General features: G+C 41.2%; 1 protein-coding gene across 6 annotated transcripts in view; it reads left to right on the top strand.

Moving 5' to 3' along the window:
* SEMA3D (sema domain, immunoglobulin domain (Ig), short basic domain, secreted, (semaphorin) 3D) overlaps positions 1–18,738 on the top strand; it is a 148,460-nt gene extending 129,722 nt beyond the window's left edge. For all 6 annotated transcript variants that reach the window (XM_014963798.1, XM_014963796.1, XM_014963792.1 and 3 more), the window contains exons 15-18: positions 1,075–1,232; positions 3,403–3,467; positions 5,682–5,821; positions 15,696–18,738. In XM_014963798.1, the coding sequence (XP_014819284.1) occupies positions 1,075–1,232; positions 3,403–3,467; positions 5,682–5,821; positions 15,696–16,109 (777 nt within the window). In that variant the 3' untranslated portion in view covers positions 16,110–18,738. The remainder of the gene's footprint in view (positions 1–1,074; positions 1,233–3,402; positions 3,468–5,681; positions 5,822–15,695) is intronic.
* The last annotated feature ends 353 nt before the right edge of the window (positions 18,739–19,091 follow it).

Raw genomic sequence — 19,091 nt, 5'->3', positions numbered from 1 at the left:
CAGTAATTTGTGTACCCACGCTGGTAATTATTCATGGAAACAAATCTTTAGGCATATGGTAGTGGGATTTGTGAATGAAGTCAATGCACATTCATTTTCCGGACACTAGAAATACTTGTGTCTTTACAATCTAGTAATAAATTATTATTACTATTATTGTTGTTATTTTTATTAGTAGTCAAGAGAGATCAGGGCCTCACTGTACTAAAATTTGTGTGCACACAGACTGAAAACCAGTCCCCCTCCTCTAAAATTGCAGTCTAAGTCTGGGTGGTCCAATTCTGGCAGTCACAGGAGCCAGTCCCAGTTGGGAATCTCCCGATGGGAAAGGGTTTTATGGCAGTTCCAAGCTCTATGATGGCTACGTGCACGTTCAGGAGGCAGCATGACACCAGAGCCATCCCTCCCTGCCCCACAGAAGTGGCCAGAGCAGCTCCGGCACAACACGCCTCCCTCACATGGGAGGAGGTATTTTGCCGTTCAGGCACGCACAGCACAGCTGTGTCCCATCTCCCCTGAAAAAAGGTGGCAAGCCAGCTGGACCCGTTGCATGAGCCAGCTCTGGCTCAACAGCAAGCACTTGGACCACCCTTGTCTCAACAGGCAATCTACTTGCACACTGGGGAAAGGGGAGTAACATTATCCCCATCTTACCTAAGAATCAGAAGCAGAAGATGAAGTTTTATTCACACAAGGTCATCCCTAGTTTCCAGATTCTTAATGTCATGGCTATCCAGCCACTTGTTTTCAAATGTGTTATTAAACCATTCTTTCCATGGTTTGCTTCTGACTTTTTATTGCAGCACAAATCCAAAGGTGTAAGGGTGTTGAGTGCTGGTGTCTTGCCAGGACTGCAGTCCCCTTTCCTCTCTGCTGTGTTGTCAGGGATTGATGGGGACTGGCCAGTTTACACTGAGCCCTGAAAAACTTTTTATGGTGAAGGAGGAATTCTACCCTATTTTGTAAAATCTGGGACAAAGTTGAAAGTCTGCAAGCGTGGCACTGAAGAGGGGAAATTTTTAAATGGGCTACTTGGAGAATGCTTCTAATTCATTCGCTTTGCCTGATTTGCAGCAACAATTGTACATTGGTTCCAGGGATGGATTGGTTCAGCTCTCTCTGCACAGATGTCACACGTATGGGAAGGCTTGTGCAGATTGTTGCCTTGCCAGAGACCCATACTGTGCCTGGGATGGAAACTCCTGTTCCAGATATGCCCCCACTTCTAAAAGGTAAGAAAAAAGAATACAATGTGCTGTAAAAGATCTTGCTGTTTGCAAGAATTTTAAAAGTTCCCAATCAGAACATGTTGCCTTTTTACTTAGCATGTCATTTACCTTAATATTTGATCATATTCTGGCCATGTTTCACGTTTTGTGCTCAAAGAGCTGTGAAGACAATAGCTTTGTTTCAATGTGTGTGGCAGTAACTCAGCAACTGCAGCTAACATCATAAATCCCTCACTTTCCATTTTTATGCTAAATGCTTTAAGGCACGAGATGCTCAGATGGAGGTCCACGTTGTGGCTGACTCTGCCCAAGGTGCAAGACCTTCTCTTAAGCTTCTGCCTTTTGCATAGGGCACCATCATATTTATAAAGCAGAGTTTAACATAGTATCCCAGAGTGGTCAATAATAAAATATATTTAATTCTCTGATCTGAAAGAACAAGCTTCCCCTGTCTGATTTAAATAACTTGGACAACTTGACTCAAAGCATGTCACTGTCATCAATTGTATTCGTGGTCTAGCCATGAGAGGGAGACAGAGATTTAGGTACTGTGATCTGACTGCATTGGTACAGTTTTTCCGCAGTGAAAGAAGCTTCATCTGAACTTTCTGTACTCACCAGCTAGGACAGCAGCATGAATCTAAGTGGAGTGAGAGCACACTGCAGGCTCTGACAGTGCAGTAACTCAGTTGCTGGATGTGTCTCCTGGAGTTTTTGGCTGATTTAGCTGGAGCTCTGTGTTCGCTCGTTGAGCCAGGGTCCTTCACAGCCTCTTCATTCCCCTTTGGACAAAGCCTTCCTGACAGTAATTCTTGCAGTGACGGTCAGAGGCTGCAGCCTGAGCTCAGGCTCTGGAACAAGACTTGCTACCTTAGCAGTTGCAGGGCTGGAACCTGAGCAATTAGACAAACCATTGAAGTTAATGACTCATAGGTTATTGTGTCATGGTGTCAAAGAACTTTATGTGTTTTCCCTCAAAGCCAAAGCAAACCAAATTCAGAGAAGTATAAACGAAAGGAGAAAAGTAAGTGTTCAGGCTCACTGCAAAGTTAGTGACACGTGAGGCTTGCTGAAGCCTGAGGTGGGCTGGGACACAGAGATTGATGGTCCATGCTTTTTAACAGATGTGCAGTTTGGTGGGAAGGCCAAAAGTCTGTGGCTCCAAAACAAGGGATGGGTGACTGGCCTTGGGAATCCTCCAGTAGATCAGTTACTGGAATATTTTCCTTCTGTGTAGTAGCCTGTGCTTCCAGCATGTCTATACCTTTTACCACAGTGGACAGCTTGGCCTCAGGAACTGCTCTCTTGCTGAGACGTTGCTCTGCACATAGGATATCCCACTCCTGTTATCTCCAGTGTGGCTGTGAGGGAGGAAACAGTTCCGCCCTGGGTCTCCAATTCTTTTACTGAAAAATTAAAATGTGACTTCTTTTGTAGCACTTGGGAGATAATAGCAACCATCCACAGAGGAAGAGTTTGCTATTTTATTTGGTTTTTTTTAATGCTATTACACTGGAATTACACTAAGTCACAGTGAGTTTAAGTAGCACACCAGACATTAGCAGGCAAGATAGTTGTGGAAGGTAACAGATCGTCTCAGACCTCAAGTGTTTTCTCTGTTCATAAAGATGAAAGATAATCAGATTTGTCAATTGTTTTTTACCAAACTCAAACATATGCTTTTCTCTCTTCATTTTAATGATTGGTTTACTAGTCAGTGTTACCTTGGGCTGGTCCTGAGCTCAATTTTGAATATCACCTGTTGAACCTCAGATCTTTTCCATGACATACAACATTAAGGATGTTTTTAGTTATTTCCAAGACAGTCCACCCTACCAGGAGACACACGTGCCGTGGTCCTAAAGCAGGTTTAGATGCTCTTTCTGTCACTATATTGCAGGCTTTCATTCTAGGCAGATTTTTTTCTCTTGATTTTTCTTTTTCCCCTCCCAGTGGTTTCCCAAATCACAGGCCCTTCTCTTGATGTCAGTTGTACAAATCTCTCTAGGCCACATGCTGCTTTGAGGGTGAGGCTGGTTTTAGTTAAGACCGTAATTGTCAGCAGTAGGGTGGGAGCAATGCGAGTCCACATCTGCTGAGCTCCTCTGTATTTTGTTGTTGAATTCCAGCAATTATGCCTGAAGTGTTACAAGTTTGCATGCTCTTCCCATAGGCGAGCCAGGAGGCAAGATGTCAAATATGGAGACCCAGTTGCTCAGTGCTGGGATGTGGAAGACAGTGAGTATTTTGCACCTTTCTTGCTCTTTAGTTGCTTTGATAACAGAGTTTGCTGTTAGGGTCTTCAGCTGTCTGCAAAACCCTGCTGAGCCTGACAGAATAACACTGTCAAAACAGTTGCCTTTCCCACACTTCACATACATTACCCCTCCTGCAGTTAAATTTGGGGAGCTGGGGCTAATAAGAGGCAGCCAGCCTGGGAAGGTACCCTCACACCTTTTACAGGCGACACTCCCCAGCATGCAACCAGGGGAGGAAAATGTGCCTGTGACGCAAAAACATCACACACATCCCTACAAGCAGCTACCAGGGCCTCCGTTCATCCAGAAACAGGGGAGATAATCCCATGAGGAAACCCGCAGGGGCGAATGGGGAACACATCATCTTCTCCCCTTCCGCCGCATGCACTTGACGCAAGTCCCAAAAGCCTTGCTGCCAAACCAGCCCCTTCCCCTCTCCACAGCTACTTAAATACTCCTGTTATTAACAAGAGCCTACCCCCCCCCTCCCCATCGGCTCCCCCCTCCTTTTCCCACACCCTCTTTTCAGATGCCAAAGGGTCTGGCTTGCTCCTTTTGGCAACTGCAGCGCTTCTCTTACAGCGAGCACTGTCAGTATGAAATCCTGCGGTTGCGCGGCAATCTCTGTGGCAGCGTAAACTAAATGAAAAGCATTCAAAACCAAGCGTGGGTTTGTCTGGGGCTCTTCTAGCCACTTATTAAAAGGAACAGCCCAGTCAAAACAGTATTGATTGTATTGCTGGGCTGAACATTTGATTTGGGATGAGCCACCGCTTTCCATTGATCTCTGGTTATTTTCATGCCGCTGCGGTGCTGGTTGCCTGCCACAGATCTCGGCGTGAGTCACTGCAGAAATCAGAGCTGCTTGCCACAGGATCAAAGACTTTAGTCTGTTGCACAATATAGAGGGTTCTGACTGTACGTGTGTGCTTGAAGACATAGTTAAAAAGTCAGGGTAAAATCTCTTTTCCATTAAAGTCAATGACAAAACTCCTGTTCATTCCCAAACGGCCAGAATTTCCCCACCTGCTGCTTACCATGGCTCTACAAAAAACAGTATCTGAGACTGTGCAAAGCTCAAGGTTACAGAAACCCTAGCATAAAGGCTGACAATGTCACATTTTCCTGGAAGAATAAAGAGATACTGGAAGAGTTGGCTTCACTTGACAAATGTAAAACGACTTAGCACAGAAACTGGTATTAATCCTTTGCCCTGATGTAGCACCACCGATAGAAATTTTATCCAGCTGGGGATGGCCCCTGTGTGCCATAAAACCATGAAGCTGACCTGTGCCACTCCAGGCTCTTGGCTTATTTATGCCATTTGCAATAATTAATAACATTATGGCCCCAAAACCCATTTAAATTCAGTGCTCCACTGTGTGAGATTCCCTCCCAGAGACTACATTGGCTGCATGAAGTTGTTTGGCTCTACTGAAATCTCAGTGGCACAGTGAAATAAAAGAAAAGCATTTAATGTGGAGAGCTTGAATTTCTACAGATCTCATATAGGTACTTATTATATTGAAAAAACAACCCAAAATTGTGCTCATTTTATTATTGAGCTAACTTTTGATTTAGGAGACACTACTGCTTTCACCTTCCTTTCTATTATTAGCAGAGCATAAGGAACAGCTTCACTCTAAGGGTAACACAGATAAGACACAGATAAGAGACTGGAAAAGGAAATGAAGATGTAGAGATTAGAAACTACTGGGTCAGGTTTACAGAAGCCCAAGAAAGGACCCTAGATCTGCTCATGGCTCAAATTGTACTGAAGGAAGGTAAACTTCAGTTTACTGTAGCCCTGTGACTCCTTTAAAGTGTTTGGGATGAACAAACCAGACCATGCAATCTACCTTTAGCAGCTTTGCCTCAGGTTTAGTAGTTGTGTTACTTAGAGGAAAAAATATGGGTCAGATTTTAAATTCCTCAAAGGTGAAAGTCTCAACTTGAAAATGGAGCAAGCTCGTGATACAGATTTTATTGACCTCCTTAAAAACCAGTTGCACTGAAGGAAGGTTAGCAGCCGCCTCTAAATCCTTATAGTTATAGTTTAAGCTAAAAGTTAAGTTCCCTTTTGCTTTTTTTATAATTCACTCGCTCTTATAGCATCTGTTCTGAATCAGGCTATTTTCCCATTGCTTTAAATACCAGGTCAGGGTTAATCTCCTGTACCATGTTTGCTTTCCAGGCATTAGTCATGAAACTGCTGATGAAAAGGTGATTTTTGGCATTGAATTTAATTCAACGTTTCTGGAATGTATTCCTAAGTCCCAGCAAGCCTCTATTAGGTGGTATATTCAGCGCTCTGGAGAAGAACATCGAGAAGAGGTAAGTTATAGTCATCAAGACAAGTATCCTCTATAGAGAATTCAGCTGAGCATTGAAAGGCAGGAGTTATTGGGATTAGTCAATGTTTTACTTTTCCTTGCTTCACCTTAGGTATCACATAGCATTCTGGTATCACCATTTGGGGCATGCAGTGGGGAAGAGAGAAGCCATTTGTACTGTGTCATAAGCAGATTCAGATATTTATTTTGACTTATGTGCTCATTCTGCTAAAAAGAAAAAAAAAAAAAAAGAAGAAAAGAGAAATTAGGCTTAAAATAGTGGTAAAAAATATCAAAGTACTGACAAAAAAATGCCCTTTTGTCCAGAAATGAACACAACTGCTTCTGTAGGTAAAAGTATGTTTAAACTCCTTTCTTTTAGTAAAATCTCTGCTTCATTTAGTGACTGATAGCCTTCCATTATCATGTTAAGCAACGTAGCTAAGAATTGCATGTATGGCTTGCTGCTTCTCTCCATTTCTCCCCAGAGAAGGAATGGTCTGCGCAGTAAAAAGCTTTTTTATTTCCTTTTTTTCTTGTTAGTGTAGATTGAGAATTTTTCTTAAATCCCACTCTGCGCTGATGCAGACATATCAGGTTAAAGAATTGTACCTTGCTTGTGGAGTAGAAAGTAGTGAGACTGGCGATGGCCCTTAATTCCTGCAGGAGGCAGGTTTGGGGTCATCACTGGTGGAGGAGTCCTGGAGAAGCCTCCATGTCCCCACATACCCCCTGCACAATTTCCTGCTGATTCCTCTCTGAACTAGTGACAAAGGAACTCTATCATGTGCCCAAAAGGTCAATGTGCTGGGGCTGATTTGGACTGGGTTGAAGTAAGTTTCAAACCTCAGGAGTTTTCATAGCCTTTCTCTTACATGAGTGATTTTGTGTGTGAGGCCAAGTCCTGCTGTGATGGCAACCATGGCAACGGGGAAGGAGAAGGGAAAAGAACTGCCCTTTCAAGTGAGCTGGTCCCAGGTGTTAGGTATGCTTTTTTGTTAAATGTTCATCTGAGACAAAAATTAGTTTAAATGACAGGAACTATCAAACACCCAACCAGTCTTCCACTCTCAATGGTAATTCATCCTATGAGATTTTCTGAGTGCAGAAAATGTGCTGGTTCTCTCTAAAGGCTGGGGAGATGCAGGACGGGACAGGTGCCTATGAGAACATCACCTCTGGGTCAGATGTGACTCATGGCAGTAGTCCCAAAGTTGCAACCCCAGTTATGTCTTGGCCCAGAAAGCCAGAGTAAGGGGATACAAGGCACTTCTGATTTCCCAACTAGATAAGATAAAAAACCCTCAAGGCTGTAGATTGACTATGACACTGCAGTGCTTTTTTTTTACTTCCCTTCTCTCACTCATGCTTTGGATTGGCAAAGATTCTTTGCTCCGCTGAGAGTTAAAACTTCTTTAATTTGTAGACACAGTGCTTCCCACAACATGCACTAAACACCAAAAGAAAGATTACTAGTTTGAAATACCACCTCTAACCTCCATTACAGTCCGTACTTGGTAAAAAAAATGTGATCTTCTGATCAGCTGGCCAAGCATGCTCTCAGCCACAGGTGGTTGAAGTGAAAACTCAGCTAGAAGTGTATCAGCCTTTAAAGACCTATGGGCATTCATTGTTTGTGCTTTAATTGATTTACCTTTAACTGTTTTGTACAGAAGACTCTGTGCTCTACTTCCCTAAGGCAGCAGTTTGTAAATGTACTTAAATATTTGATCGGGGAAACAAGTATTTGCCTAATTTTAACCATCTGTTTAAGACTCATTTTAAGTAAATTTAATCAGATAGTTAGCAGGGTTTTTTGGGGTGGGTATTTTTTGGTGTGTTTTGCCCTTTTTTTTTTCTTTTTTTCTGAACAGAAAGTTATGTCAAGTTTTAAGGAGACTCAATCATTTTTAAAACAGTGTGTTGCAACTAGAACATGTGCCTGAGTGTCTCAAAAAGAGCTGCAAATTTTGCATAAATCAGCCAGTTCCTTATGAAGAATGTAATATTTCTGTATCGTAAGAAGTCACACTTTCAAGATTTGAAAGCCACTTTTGAAGGGCTGATTTTGACTTTATCTGCGTCTATTTAGGGAAAAAAAAATCAGTTGATTTTCTCATAAAACACAGGTTCAGATAGGCCTCTGAATGTCAGGAAGCCAAGCTTAAGCTATCTTTCTTATCTGATTTTAGAACAAACTGCAGGTCAAACAACTTCTGAACAAAATTAGAGCAGGCTAACCTATACAGCATAGCCTAAATTAAGGCTATCTAATTTTTTGCCATGCTTTGTATTTCCAAAAGGTTCATTGTGGCAGGGACCTGGCCCCTGCTGGTTGTTCTGGGCCAAATGCCAGTTACCCAGGTAACTGGTGATGTCCCATACTGCAGGACAGCCCAACATGCCAAGGATGTGCACGTTGAGGGAAAGGGGATGCATGCATATGTGTGATGGCATTTGAAGCTCCAGCAGGCACACAGCATACATCTTTGCACATTAGCAGCCCTCCACTAGCAGCAATGTTTTCTGGGCTGGCTCTGTGTAAACCATCTGACATCTGTTTGTATGAGAAAAGTAAAGCTTTGCTAAAAGGCTAGATTAACCTTTGAGGCAAATTTAGAAGAAAATTTGAAGGAGAAATCTGCAGACAGATTTTCTACATTATGAATGCTAACAGTAGGCAAATAGATTCTTACCACATATTGTCCCTAAAGCCGTAGCAGAGTTTCTGTGATTTAGCTTTGATAAAATAAAAGTTGGAGCACATGTTCCACAGCTCCTTGGGGTGGTTATGGTAGTTTATTTTTATATATATTTTTTGCAATCTTTGAAGATAACAGTCTATATAAATGCATATGCACACATTGAGGATTACGGTATCAGATCACTTAAAGACAGTATATAGCTATTAATTTTGTTTGATTCCTGCCACAAAACTCTTATAGTAACCAAATTTCTAGTATTTTGACCCAGATTAGTTCCAGGGTCTTAAGAATTTAAACTCCTTCTGAGCAAATTCAACTTGCACATCTCAAATCATCATACTGGGACATATAAATGTTAGAAGAAAGGAAGGAAAAAAAGATTTATTGGTTATTTTTAAAGATAGATATTAAACTACAAATGTCATGTTTTCAAATGCATGTATCTAAAGTTAGATTCCTAATTTTATCTAATTTATCTATTTGCCTAAATAAATGACTGGGTCTGTAGATATGCTGAACAATCACTTCTTCTATTAGATAAAATAAGGGTATTTTCAGGTTAAAATGTTAATCCCTTGTTAATCTGGGGATCCAGAAATTGAGATTTTCAGGTTTTCTAATTTGACTTACCATCAGTATTGGAGCCTAATTGGAAGCCTTCCTAGAAAATCCAAAGATCAGCAGAGTAATTGACTTTCTTTTCAAAGTACTTCATTTTGACAAAAATACCATATGTGACAGAAACAACGTGGTCATATTTAATGTGTAGCTTGATCTTTGCTCAGCCCATGCCTTACCACAACTTTTCCCATTACAATTACGTTTTCTGCTCTCTCTCTCTCTCCCTTCCTGCAGCAGATTTCTCAAATAACACTGTACATTATTTTAGTGCATGCCTTAGTGGTGTAACTTATTGTGATGACGATACCATGCTTTGCAAATGACTCCATGCACCTGGAACTTAGGTTACGGACTTTTAGTTCCAGGGCTGGAACTGTAATGTCTCAGCAAGTCTTTAAACCTGACTTCACAAATAGATGGTTATGCAGTGTCCCGGACATGCACTACAGCTTCCTGAGGGAAGGAAAAGGGCAAAATCCAGACTAGATGGGAAGTGTTTCGCCCAGCAGGATGTCCCCGACATTTCACCCTTAGGGTCACAGTTCAGAAAGTGACTTCCAGGCAGAGCAACCTGTGGGGAGGGACAGGATCTCCTGTGGTACAGGACCTGTCACCAGGTCATTTTGCTGCCAGTGGGAGTACATTTCCCTGTAGCTTGGGGCCATTATAAGGTCAGGAGTCAAATATCTACTGCTTTTGTGTTTAGTGGTGCTCACGCAATTGATCATGTTTGTTCCTGTGCGTGCAGGGTTACTCACTGAGATGAGGCAGAGCATTTCAGGGCTGGAGTTCATAAAATAAATAAAAAAAAAAGTGGGGATGTCATCTGTTCATAATGTCTTAAACTGCTGAAGTTTGCTCAGGCTTAAAACAGATATTCATTTATTTCTCAAAAAAATGCCTATGTGTTAAGTTATGTATATAATAGGTGTCAGGACTGCAAAAAGCGAATGCATGGATCCCTACAAAGCCATTAGTTTTAGTATCCCACAGCTCGGAAAAGCCCCCCTCCTTTAGGCTGCACTTCACCCTGAGTCTCCTGTGGCTCCAGGTCTGCCAAGCTGTCACCTCCTGCAAGGTGCAGGGGACAGAACAAACCATATGGTCAGAAGTGACAGAAGAGGTACATATCACTTTTAGCTCTCTCCTTAACGGCTCTATTCATATTGGGAGTGAAAATAAATCCATCAAAAGGCAGGGGGACATTCCAGTTCTGCTCCAGCAATTCTCACCCTTTCTATATTCCTGCCCCACAGCCATGGGTTTTTCTGACAGACCCAGCTTAATGACCATCTGATGGTTTGGTAGGTAGAAGACTTTGACCCACTCTCAGATAGGACACCTTGCCGTGCAAAAGATTGTGACTTAGCTTCCCTATCTGAGTAAAGACATGTTGTTTCCATTTCACATTTTAGCCAGACTGGGAAGACATTTTTCAATTTATCCAAGACATCAATTTCCATATCTTTTTGCGTCTGTAGGTTTTTACATCATGATGGCAATTTTCTTTGTTATAAACAACTGGTCAGCAGCAGCATCTAGTGAAAAAAGGTCATAGATTAAGTGCCAGTCGTGAAATCTAAGACTGGATGAGAGCTGAGTAAGGAAGAGGACATACACCAAGGACTGAGTTTCCAGTAGTGCCTTCTGTTAGAGGAGTGTAGTTCAGTATTTGAATCCTTAGGTCAATGAGAAAGAGACAAAGAAGGCGGGAAAAATAAGAAGAGATTCATTCTGCAGCCTACGGACTGCTTATAGCTCTCATGCTTTCACTCTTTCATTTTGTTATATGACTCATTGGCTTTCCCCCCACCCCCAGTACCTTGGGATTCTTAAGTAAGACTAATATTTTTGACAGTTTCCTGGGAAAAAAAGAAAGAAGTAACGCTGAACTGAGATATAGCACATAACATTTCTGCTTTGATTTGGATATACTATGGGGGGTAGGAGTTTAAAATTTAGTCTCAGAATGAGAAATTAGCTTCACCTTGAATATAATAAGAATCATGCATTTCCAGAATGACATTATACCAGCAACACGTTCTTCATTTTTTTCTATGGCTTCTTGATAAATAAAAAAACATGTAAAAAAAAAAAGGGGAGAAAAAAAAAAGGAGAGACATTGACTCTTCAGCTGTGTTGAAGTTAAATGATTATTTTCCCAGTACAATAGAAATAAAGTCATGTGTAACAATAATGCCAAAAAACCCAGAGTGATCTTTATTTCCAGTTAAATGATAAGGATGAAGAAGAAAATAATAGAAAACCAAAGACAAATGCGAATGTTCTGCAAATGTTCCTCATTTTCCTTTCTTCCCCTCTCAATTTGTTCAGGAGTTGCAACTAACCCATGATTATTCCAGCTTTACCTCTAACATTTTTTCACATGTTGATTAATGAGGGAAGGCAGGCTTTGAAGCCACTTTCTTCTCCCAGACAGGTGCAGTGTTTTAACTGTGAAAGAGTTGACATGTGAATTATTTGTAAAGAGGGAGCTATCTAAACACATCATTAGCAAAGGACAAAAGGCATTGACCTAATCTGGTGCCACAGCACTTTCAAATCCTTGGTTGTTTTCCAATTTACTGATTGTTTAAAGATTTGCAATCATTATTGGCGATGCCTATTTTTCCTCCATTGTTAAATTCAGGTTGTAAAAATCAAGTGTTTGATTTGCATGGAGATCTTTTCCCTTTGTCAAATATTGTCAGTACTTATGGAATGTGCAATACTTCAAGTAATGTAATTTTAGACATACTTATGTGTTTATCATGAAGAATGAAAAATACAGTTTGTTGATAAAATATGGTCAATAATCTTATCTCACTCCACTAAGAAAAGGAAGTAAATGGTAATCAATTGCTTCATTTCTGTGGTTTATAATTGGTTCCCTATTGAAGAAAACAATGTCTCTCATGTTTAATTTTTATTGTATGCTCAAATTTAAGCACATGTCAGCAAGCTTTTATGAATTAAAGCCTTTGTGCTTCTGAATTGTTAAATCATATTTACAAATATTTTAGGAGAGTTGTTGATTATGACATGGCAAGGGGGAAGGGGGAGCAATGAATCCATAGTTGACCAAAGCAAAATGACGTCTTTTATCTAACTAGACTTTTCACTCTCCTCAAAATTTAATAAAACATGTTTTACATCTATAGGTCAGAAACCAAAGAGCACATTAAACATTCAAGTGAAAGGTTAAAGATCTACTACCAAGTAATGAAATGCCAGGTGTTTATGAAACTCCAGAGCCCTGTGGGGGAAAAAGTAGAGAGGAAAGACAGGAAGAGTTCTGAACCTATGGGTAAAACAACATAAACAGGATACCAAAAAGAGAAGTGAGGAGGGAAAACAGTAATGAAGTGTTGCTCAATACGTGTGAAATCAGAGCCATAATTTCATCCTGCCAGAGGATAAGAAAGGAATGAACAATGAAAGCACAGAGGAGGAAGAGGTGACAGTCACCGTAAATCAATATCCAAGGTTAACACAGGACACTCTGTAAGAACGCTGCTTCATTAAAAATAGGAGTCATGATGGGCTGGGATTAAGGGACACAACCAATTTAGACTGTTAGCTTTCTCTGCAGTATCCCAAGGCAGATGGGGGGGCACCTCCACCAGTTCACACGTTTATGACTAGAAAGTGACGGCTGCTACAGAAATGGTAAATAGTTATGAGTAGCAGGGTGCTGGACTTGGGGGTTCAGTGACCTTTTCAAGTCTAGATCTGCCATTATTCTGCCTTCCTTTCACTGAAAATAGGCAAAGCACTAGTAAGCGCTCTTTGGGCTGGCACCCAGCCAGCTGAAACAGCCAGCTGGAGATCTTCCAAGTGTAGGAGGTACACAGCTGTCAAGACGCTCTGGACTACAATACTGGCAGAGCCACCGATAGGCAGATGCTACTGCTGCAATTGCATCAAGCCCCGAGCTCAAAGAGATCCATCCTGTTTTCACTCAGACAATGTGGGAACTTGGTCTTTGCACAATGCCTTATGAAACCCAAATGTCTGGAAATGAGCTGCTTCTTCCCATCCCTTTCCCTGAATTTCTCAATCTTGGGTCTTCATGTTGACATGAAGCCTGGGCAGAAGAAAGAGGGGTTTCCCTGTTATATTGCAACAGCCAAGCCTCCGAGCACTTCCACCTGGCCCCTGCTCCTGCTTCTTTCTCTCTGTGGACACAGCACCACAAGGAAACACCTGCCCTAGACATATTTCTGCCTACAGCTACTTATTTGTGTATGCATTTATGCATTTTATGCTCCTATTCTTACTGTAAGAAAGGTACATTTACTTGGAATTAAGTGTCACTAGCTGATAAAATTGAGGACTACTGCCCTGTACTGTAGGTTCTGGAGGTGGAAAAGTCATCTTTTCTAGTTTGTATCCCTGGTATCTTCTGTGTATGTGTTTGAGGCTTGACCATAATTTCTCTGATTTAAATTCTAAGCAGTAAATCAAAAGTAGCTTGTGCTCATGTAACACCTGCTGTCAGGACAATCGATTTTCCAGGAATTTCCTGAAATTAGTATGATTTCACACTGCTGGTGCCAAGCAGGCATGCTTATATACAGTTTACAAACAAGGAGGCTAAAGCTCAGGATTGACCCAACACTGTCGACTGGTAGCAGGAGCCAAAAAATACTTGGCCACAGAAACAGGCAGCCAGAGCCACATTCTGACCAGGCTTTTGTAGCAGATGATTTCTTGTCTCTGCTGCAGTCATATCAATGGTAGTACACAGGCCAATATCCATCCATCCATATATCTATCTGTCCATCTAACTACATACCTACTTACCTAATCTGTATGTTACTGAAGATGGTTACAGCTGATAGAGTAGCCAGCCAAAGCCTCTCTCTCTCTCTGCATTTACTGTATGTATCTGTATTGCTTTTTCTGGTGTTCTCAAAACGGTCTCTCAAATTATTTAACCCTTCCAAAACCATTAACATAGACACTTAGAAAAAAGTAAAGCTAAAAGCCCTGGGAGGTCATCTCATCCATCTCTTTGCTCCAAGCTATCCTATTATGATAAAGTACTAGTGAGTTAGAATCATAACAGATGGAGAATCATATGTATGTATACATATTTTCCCATGGAGTGGAAGAGGGAATCATGTGCAGATTTTTTACATAAAGAAAGGCTGTGTAGCTTACCCACTGTGAATAAATCTAATTTAGTCATCTTTATGCCTCCCTGATCTTCATCCTCTGAAGTTTGCTGGAGGGTCAGATGTGCACTCTGGGAAATTTTCCAGATTCTGTGTTGGTTCCTCTCTGCCCCCACTCCCCCCCTTTTTAAACCCACTACTCAGCCTTGCCCTAAAGTTTTTCTACATTATAACAATGCCACCAGCAGCGCTGAGGTTGTGAGCAAGGCCCTGGCTTTGCTGCAGGCTGAGTGCTAAGTTCCTTTGGTGCCACTGTCTGCTGCAGCCTCTGTGTGGCAGCAGAACATAGCATGCCTGGGAGGTGACAACTTTGGACTAGACCAGGATCATTTTCAAAGGAAATACTGGTGTTGGACACTGGGAGTTAGGGTTCTGCTTTCTACTTCCACCTCTGCTACTAATCTTTATATGGTCTTTGGCAAATCACTTACCTTCTCTGTTCCACAGCTGCAAAAATACTTAGGTGCCCAGTGCCCCATTCTGTTGTTTTTGTTTTTTTTTCTGGGAAGGGGGTTATGCTTCTTTTTAGACTTAGGTTGTTTTGGAAATAATTTTCAGATCACCAGATATGTAACTCACCTGACAGTGTTATTACTCTAAGGTGCACCTTATATTTAACATGTGAGAACGTGCTGTATTTTTTGAAGTATTTCCATTCGTAAATGAAACCACAGTTCCACACTGACAGACTTCAACTCTCACTTGCAATCTCATTCTTTTCTTTGCTTCTTTTTTTGGGTTTTTTTTCTTTCCCCTCTAAGTTCTTCGTCAGAGATCTTAACAGTAAAAAATTGTAGTGGGTTGCATTCATGTAACCTCACTGGGTGCTTTTAATCACTCCTCAATGAGTCAAAGCCTTCCTGTTGTAAAACCCGGTTGAAGATCAAAATTGCAGTATTTAACTTTAAAAATCAGTAGTAGTATTTATTTTTAGTGTAATAGGGCCTCAGCACTCCAGATATATACAAGCACCCTGGTATATTAGATGCATTACAGATACTCAAGAAAAGCAGTTAATGAATGGGATTTTTGGCACTAAATAGCTACCCTTCCTTGGAGACTGTAATCTAACTTATTGCATTTTGGTGGGATGTGTGTTACTGCCTGTCCTTTCAGCTTTACAGCATATATGTTTTACTACTGAAATGTCAATGATACAGGTCCCATGGTCAGGAGCAGAACTCAAACACTTAAAGGATCTCCTGGTGTGTGTCTGAGCTGCATGTGCCCCAATGTGTGCTGGCACCCAAGGGATGGGACATGACACGTGCCATCTGAGCCTTCTCTGCGCCTCAGTATAGCACTGACACATGTTCTGTTTTTGCTGACGAAACTCACAAATATCATTCTTCTTTGTCTGACCCAACAGCTGAAGGCTGATGAAAGGATCATCAAAACAGAGCATGGGCTGCTGATCCGCAGCTTGCAAAGAAAGGATGCAGGAGCTTACTTCTGCAAAGCCCAGGAGCACACCTTTGTCCATACCATTGTGAAGCTGAATTTGAATGTCATTGAGAACGGGCAAATGGAAAGCACTCAGAAAACTGAGGATGAGGAGGGCCGGGTGAGGGATTTGCTGACAGAGTCCCGGCTGAGGTACAAGGACTACATTCAGCTCGTCAGCAGCCCCAGCTTTAGCCTGGATGAGTACTGTGAACAGATGTGGCACCGGGAGAAACGGCGGCAGCGGAACAAAGGTGGTGCCAAATGGAAGCATGTGCAGGAGATGAAAAAAAAGCGAAACCGAAGGCACCATGAGCCAGCCAGGCCACCTTCTACGTAGTTTGTAAATGCTATTTAAAGAAAGGACATTTTCCATGAAAGTTAAATACTGTGTTCTGGTTTTGTGCATCTTGCCTATGAATTAGTACTGCTTCTTATTGAAATCAGATAACTCACCATCACTATTAATCTGTATGAGACTGTACAATGGGATTTGATACCAAATGAGATGTTCCTTATTGGAGTACCACACACCAGGCAACAATTTCAAATGCATTCATTAAAAAGAAAAGATGTACACTTTTAGCTAATTTCTGGGTAGCCTGAGGCTACATGAGCTGTGTTCTGTGCTTCCTGCATAATTTTCACATAGGATTTAGTGGCCGTGTTCCCAGGTTAATATTTGCTGCCATATTCCACCCAAGAGGTGGCTACATTTCAGGGGAGGGAAGATGTACTTCTAGTTCTTTGGCATCTTTCTGAATAAAAAGCGTGGTAGAAATGTGTGACAGATCTACAAAAATACCCGCTAATTTGCCCATTGGTTTTGTACACAGGCACATGGGTGGGGCTTGCTAGCACAGAGAGGCTCAGCAAAAAAGCAAATTAAGTATTGGCTTAGAAACAACATTCATTCTCCCCATGAAAAAAAGAAAGCAAGCATAATCATAGTTCAAGAGAGGGGAATTATCAAGCGTTACTCATTAGAGTTTGAATAGCCACCAGTTTGCAGTCCATCTGCTGAAATGAAATGTTGACTCTAATTGAAACTGCCTCTGAGATGCTTCCCAGTAAATTTCCTAAGTGGTCTGTGGGAGGTATGTGCACAAATCCTATTAAGAAATAATGGGATTCCTGCCTGCACCTCTCATATCTCTCCAAAGGTTTGATTCTGACTGTTTCTCTGGCCCTCTGTTTTATGCAGAGGAAAAGAAAAATAAGAGACAACAACAAAGCTAAATGAAAGACGATGAGGGAAAATAGTTAGTGGCTGAGACCAGTGCTCTTGACACAGACCTGACATTCCTCAGATGTGCATATTCTTTGGGATTTTCTCCCAAAGGTCTTATGTATTTTTAAGTTGAAAATTTGCATTGTTGGAATTAATACTTTTATTATAATTAAATAAAACAAAAGATGTCCATGTGTAAATAAAACTTGTAAGTTAGAAAATTGCTATATACCATAATTTCATTTGTAAAGTGTTTGTTGTTCCTTGGTTCATATTTTGGTTATAATAGTGTAAATTTTTCCATATAAGCAAGAAAGACTTGCCTCATTCTTGTCTTTACATCAATGTGATTTCATTGAATTTATTTCTGATACGCAGCAACAAACACAAGCTCCAAATCAGGCCCACTGTCTCTTCTCATGAGTCACAACCCCCCTTTTCCCTTTTCCATCTAACCTCCCTCCGTTTTGCCTTTCACGCCTTTTTGAGTGTGAAATGACAAATTAGCCACTTCCTCACATGGAAGAGAGCTTTGATGGATACCAAAACGACAGACTTTACTTGTTTCTCATGCATTCTACAAATCTTGAGAGCAAAGTCTGTGGGAAATCCATGTAATTGGTGTGCACCTCATTAAGGAACCGTAAACGTTGGCTCTGAAAGTTGTAGATTTGCCCTTGCCCATGCTGGTGTTTGTGTGCGCATTCAGTCTCTGATCGATAATTATGTGGATCCAATTTGCATTGTTGTTCATTTCCTCTCTGTTGAAAGTCAGATATGGCGAAGTGTTTGTCAGATTTCAGAAAGGAATCTCAGCTTACCCACGTTTCTTGTAAAAACCAAAAGCTGAGTTTGCATGTGTTGTATAAAAGCCAGCGATACCATATGTCATTAATTTTAGATGCTTTTTTAATAGGAGATGTATGAGTTAATTAGGAGATATTAGATAGCATGCGTACAATGCTTTGATAGTGTAAAGCACTGAGTGCTAAATATTTTAAAATATGTCTGTGGGGAGGAGGGAATTTCTCAGCACAGGACCTTTAATCAGCAGAGAGACTAATGCTGAAGATACTAACCAGTCGTACAGTACTTTGAGAACACACAGAGAACTTTTTTTGGCATTTTTGCTGCAAAATAACATAGGTCAGGCATTTCACAAGAGGCTTGTCATTTTGGGTACCTTGATTTTAAGGCCAATTAAGACTACTTAAAGGAGGTATGAGGGGGTATTAAACTCCTACATATAAAGCACCCTAAGATGGGGATACTCGATATTCTTGGCTGGAGGGTTATGCTGTCACCATACAGAACCTGCACAATTATTCCTTATTGGATTTTTATCAGTCCACAAAGTCCCATTTCCCTGACTTGTACATTAAGTAAATGAGTGGAACCACACCAAAGCTATGGAGTAACAGGTGGTCTGCTTTTTCATGCAATGACTAAGGCCCTACTCTTCTCCCTGGTGGTGATGCAGTAGTTCAATTACTGCATTTCAGATAGCTCTCATCACAAGTTTGCCAACGTCATAAATAATCAGATCAATTCATTCTTCTGTGTGTTTTCTCCTCCATGAAAACTAAATAGTCTGATTCATGTTGAGATATGATTGGAGGTATGTATTCTACAAATGAAACTCCCCCACGACTTTAGGAGAAGTCTGGGATGACTGAGGGTCTCAGTTCTGGGAGCATTAGATTTAAATGGTTGAATTAAAATGTTATTACTCTTAAAACCAACTTTCATTTCTTTTATTTCAAATACTGTTGCAATGAGATTCTTCCCAAAGAAATTACCTCATCAGTCTGGGGTACAGTGGTAGTGTAAAACTCCAAGTGAGATATAAGGCTTCTTCCATCATGGGAAATAAATTCAATATCCTTCAAATATACTGGGTTCATGCCACCCCAGGGAGTGTATTTAATAATGTTGCATAGATAAAAGTCTGTGTTTTGATACACTGGGCAAGATGTACACCATGACTGGCAGGGCTGGCCCAGCTCCTTGTGCACAGCAGGTACCACATATGCAAGGAGGCCAGAGGACCTTGGAGACAAGGCAGTGAGAAGGACAGATCAGGGCTCACTA

This window comes from Calidris pugnax, unplaced genomic scaffold (assembly GCF_001431845.1).
Source record: "Calidris pugnax isolate Ruff unplaced genomic scaffold, ASM143184v1 scaffold44, whole genome shotgun sequence".
NCBI classification, from domain to species: domain Eukaryota; kingdom Metazoa; phylum Chordata; class Aves; order Charadriiformes; family Scolopacidae; genus Calidris; species Calidris pugnax.
This window is presented reverse-complemented; position numbering and strand designations above follow the sequence as displayed.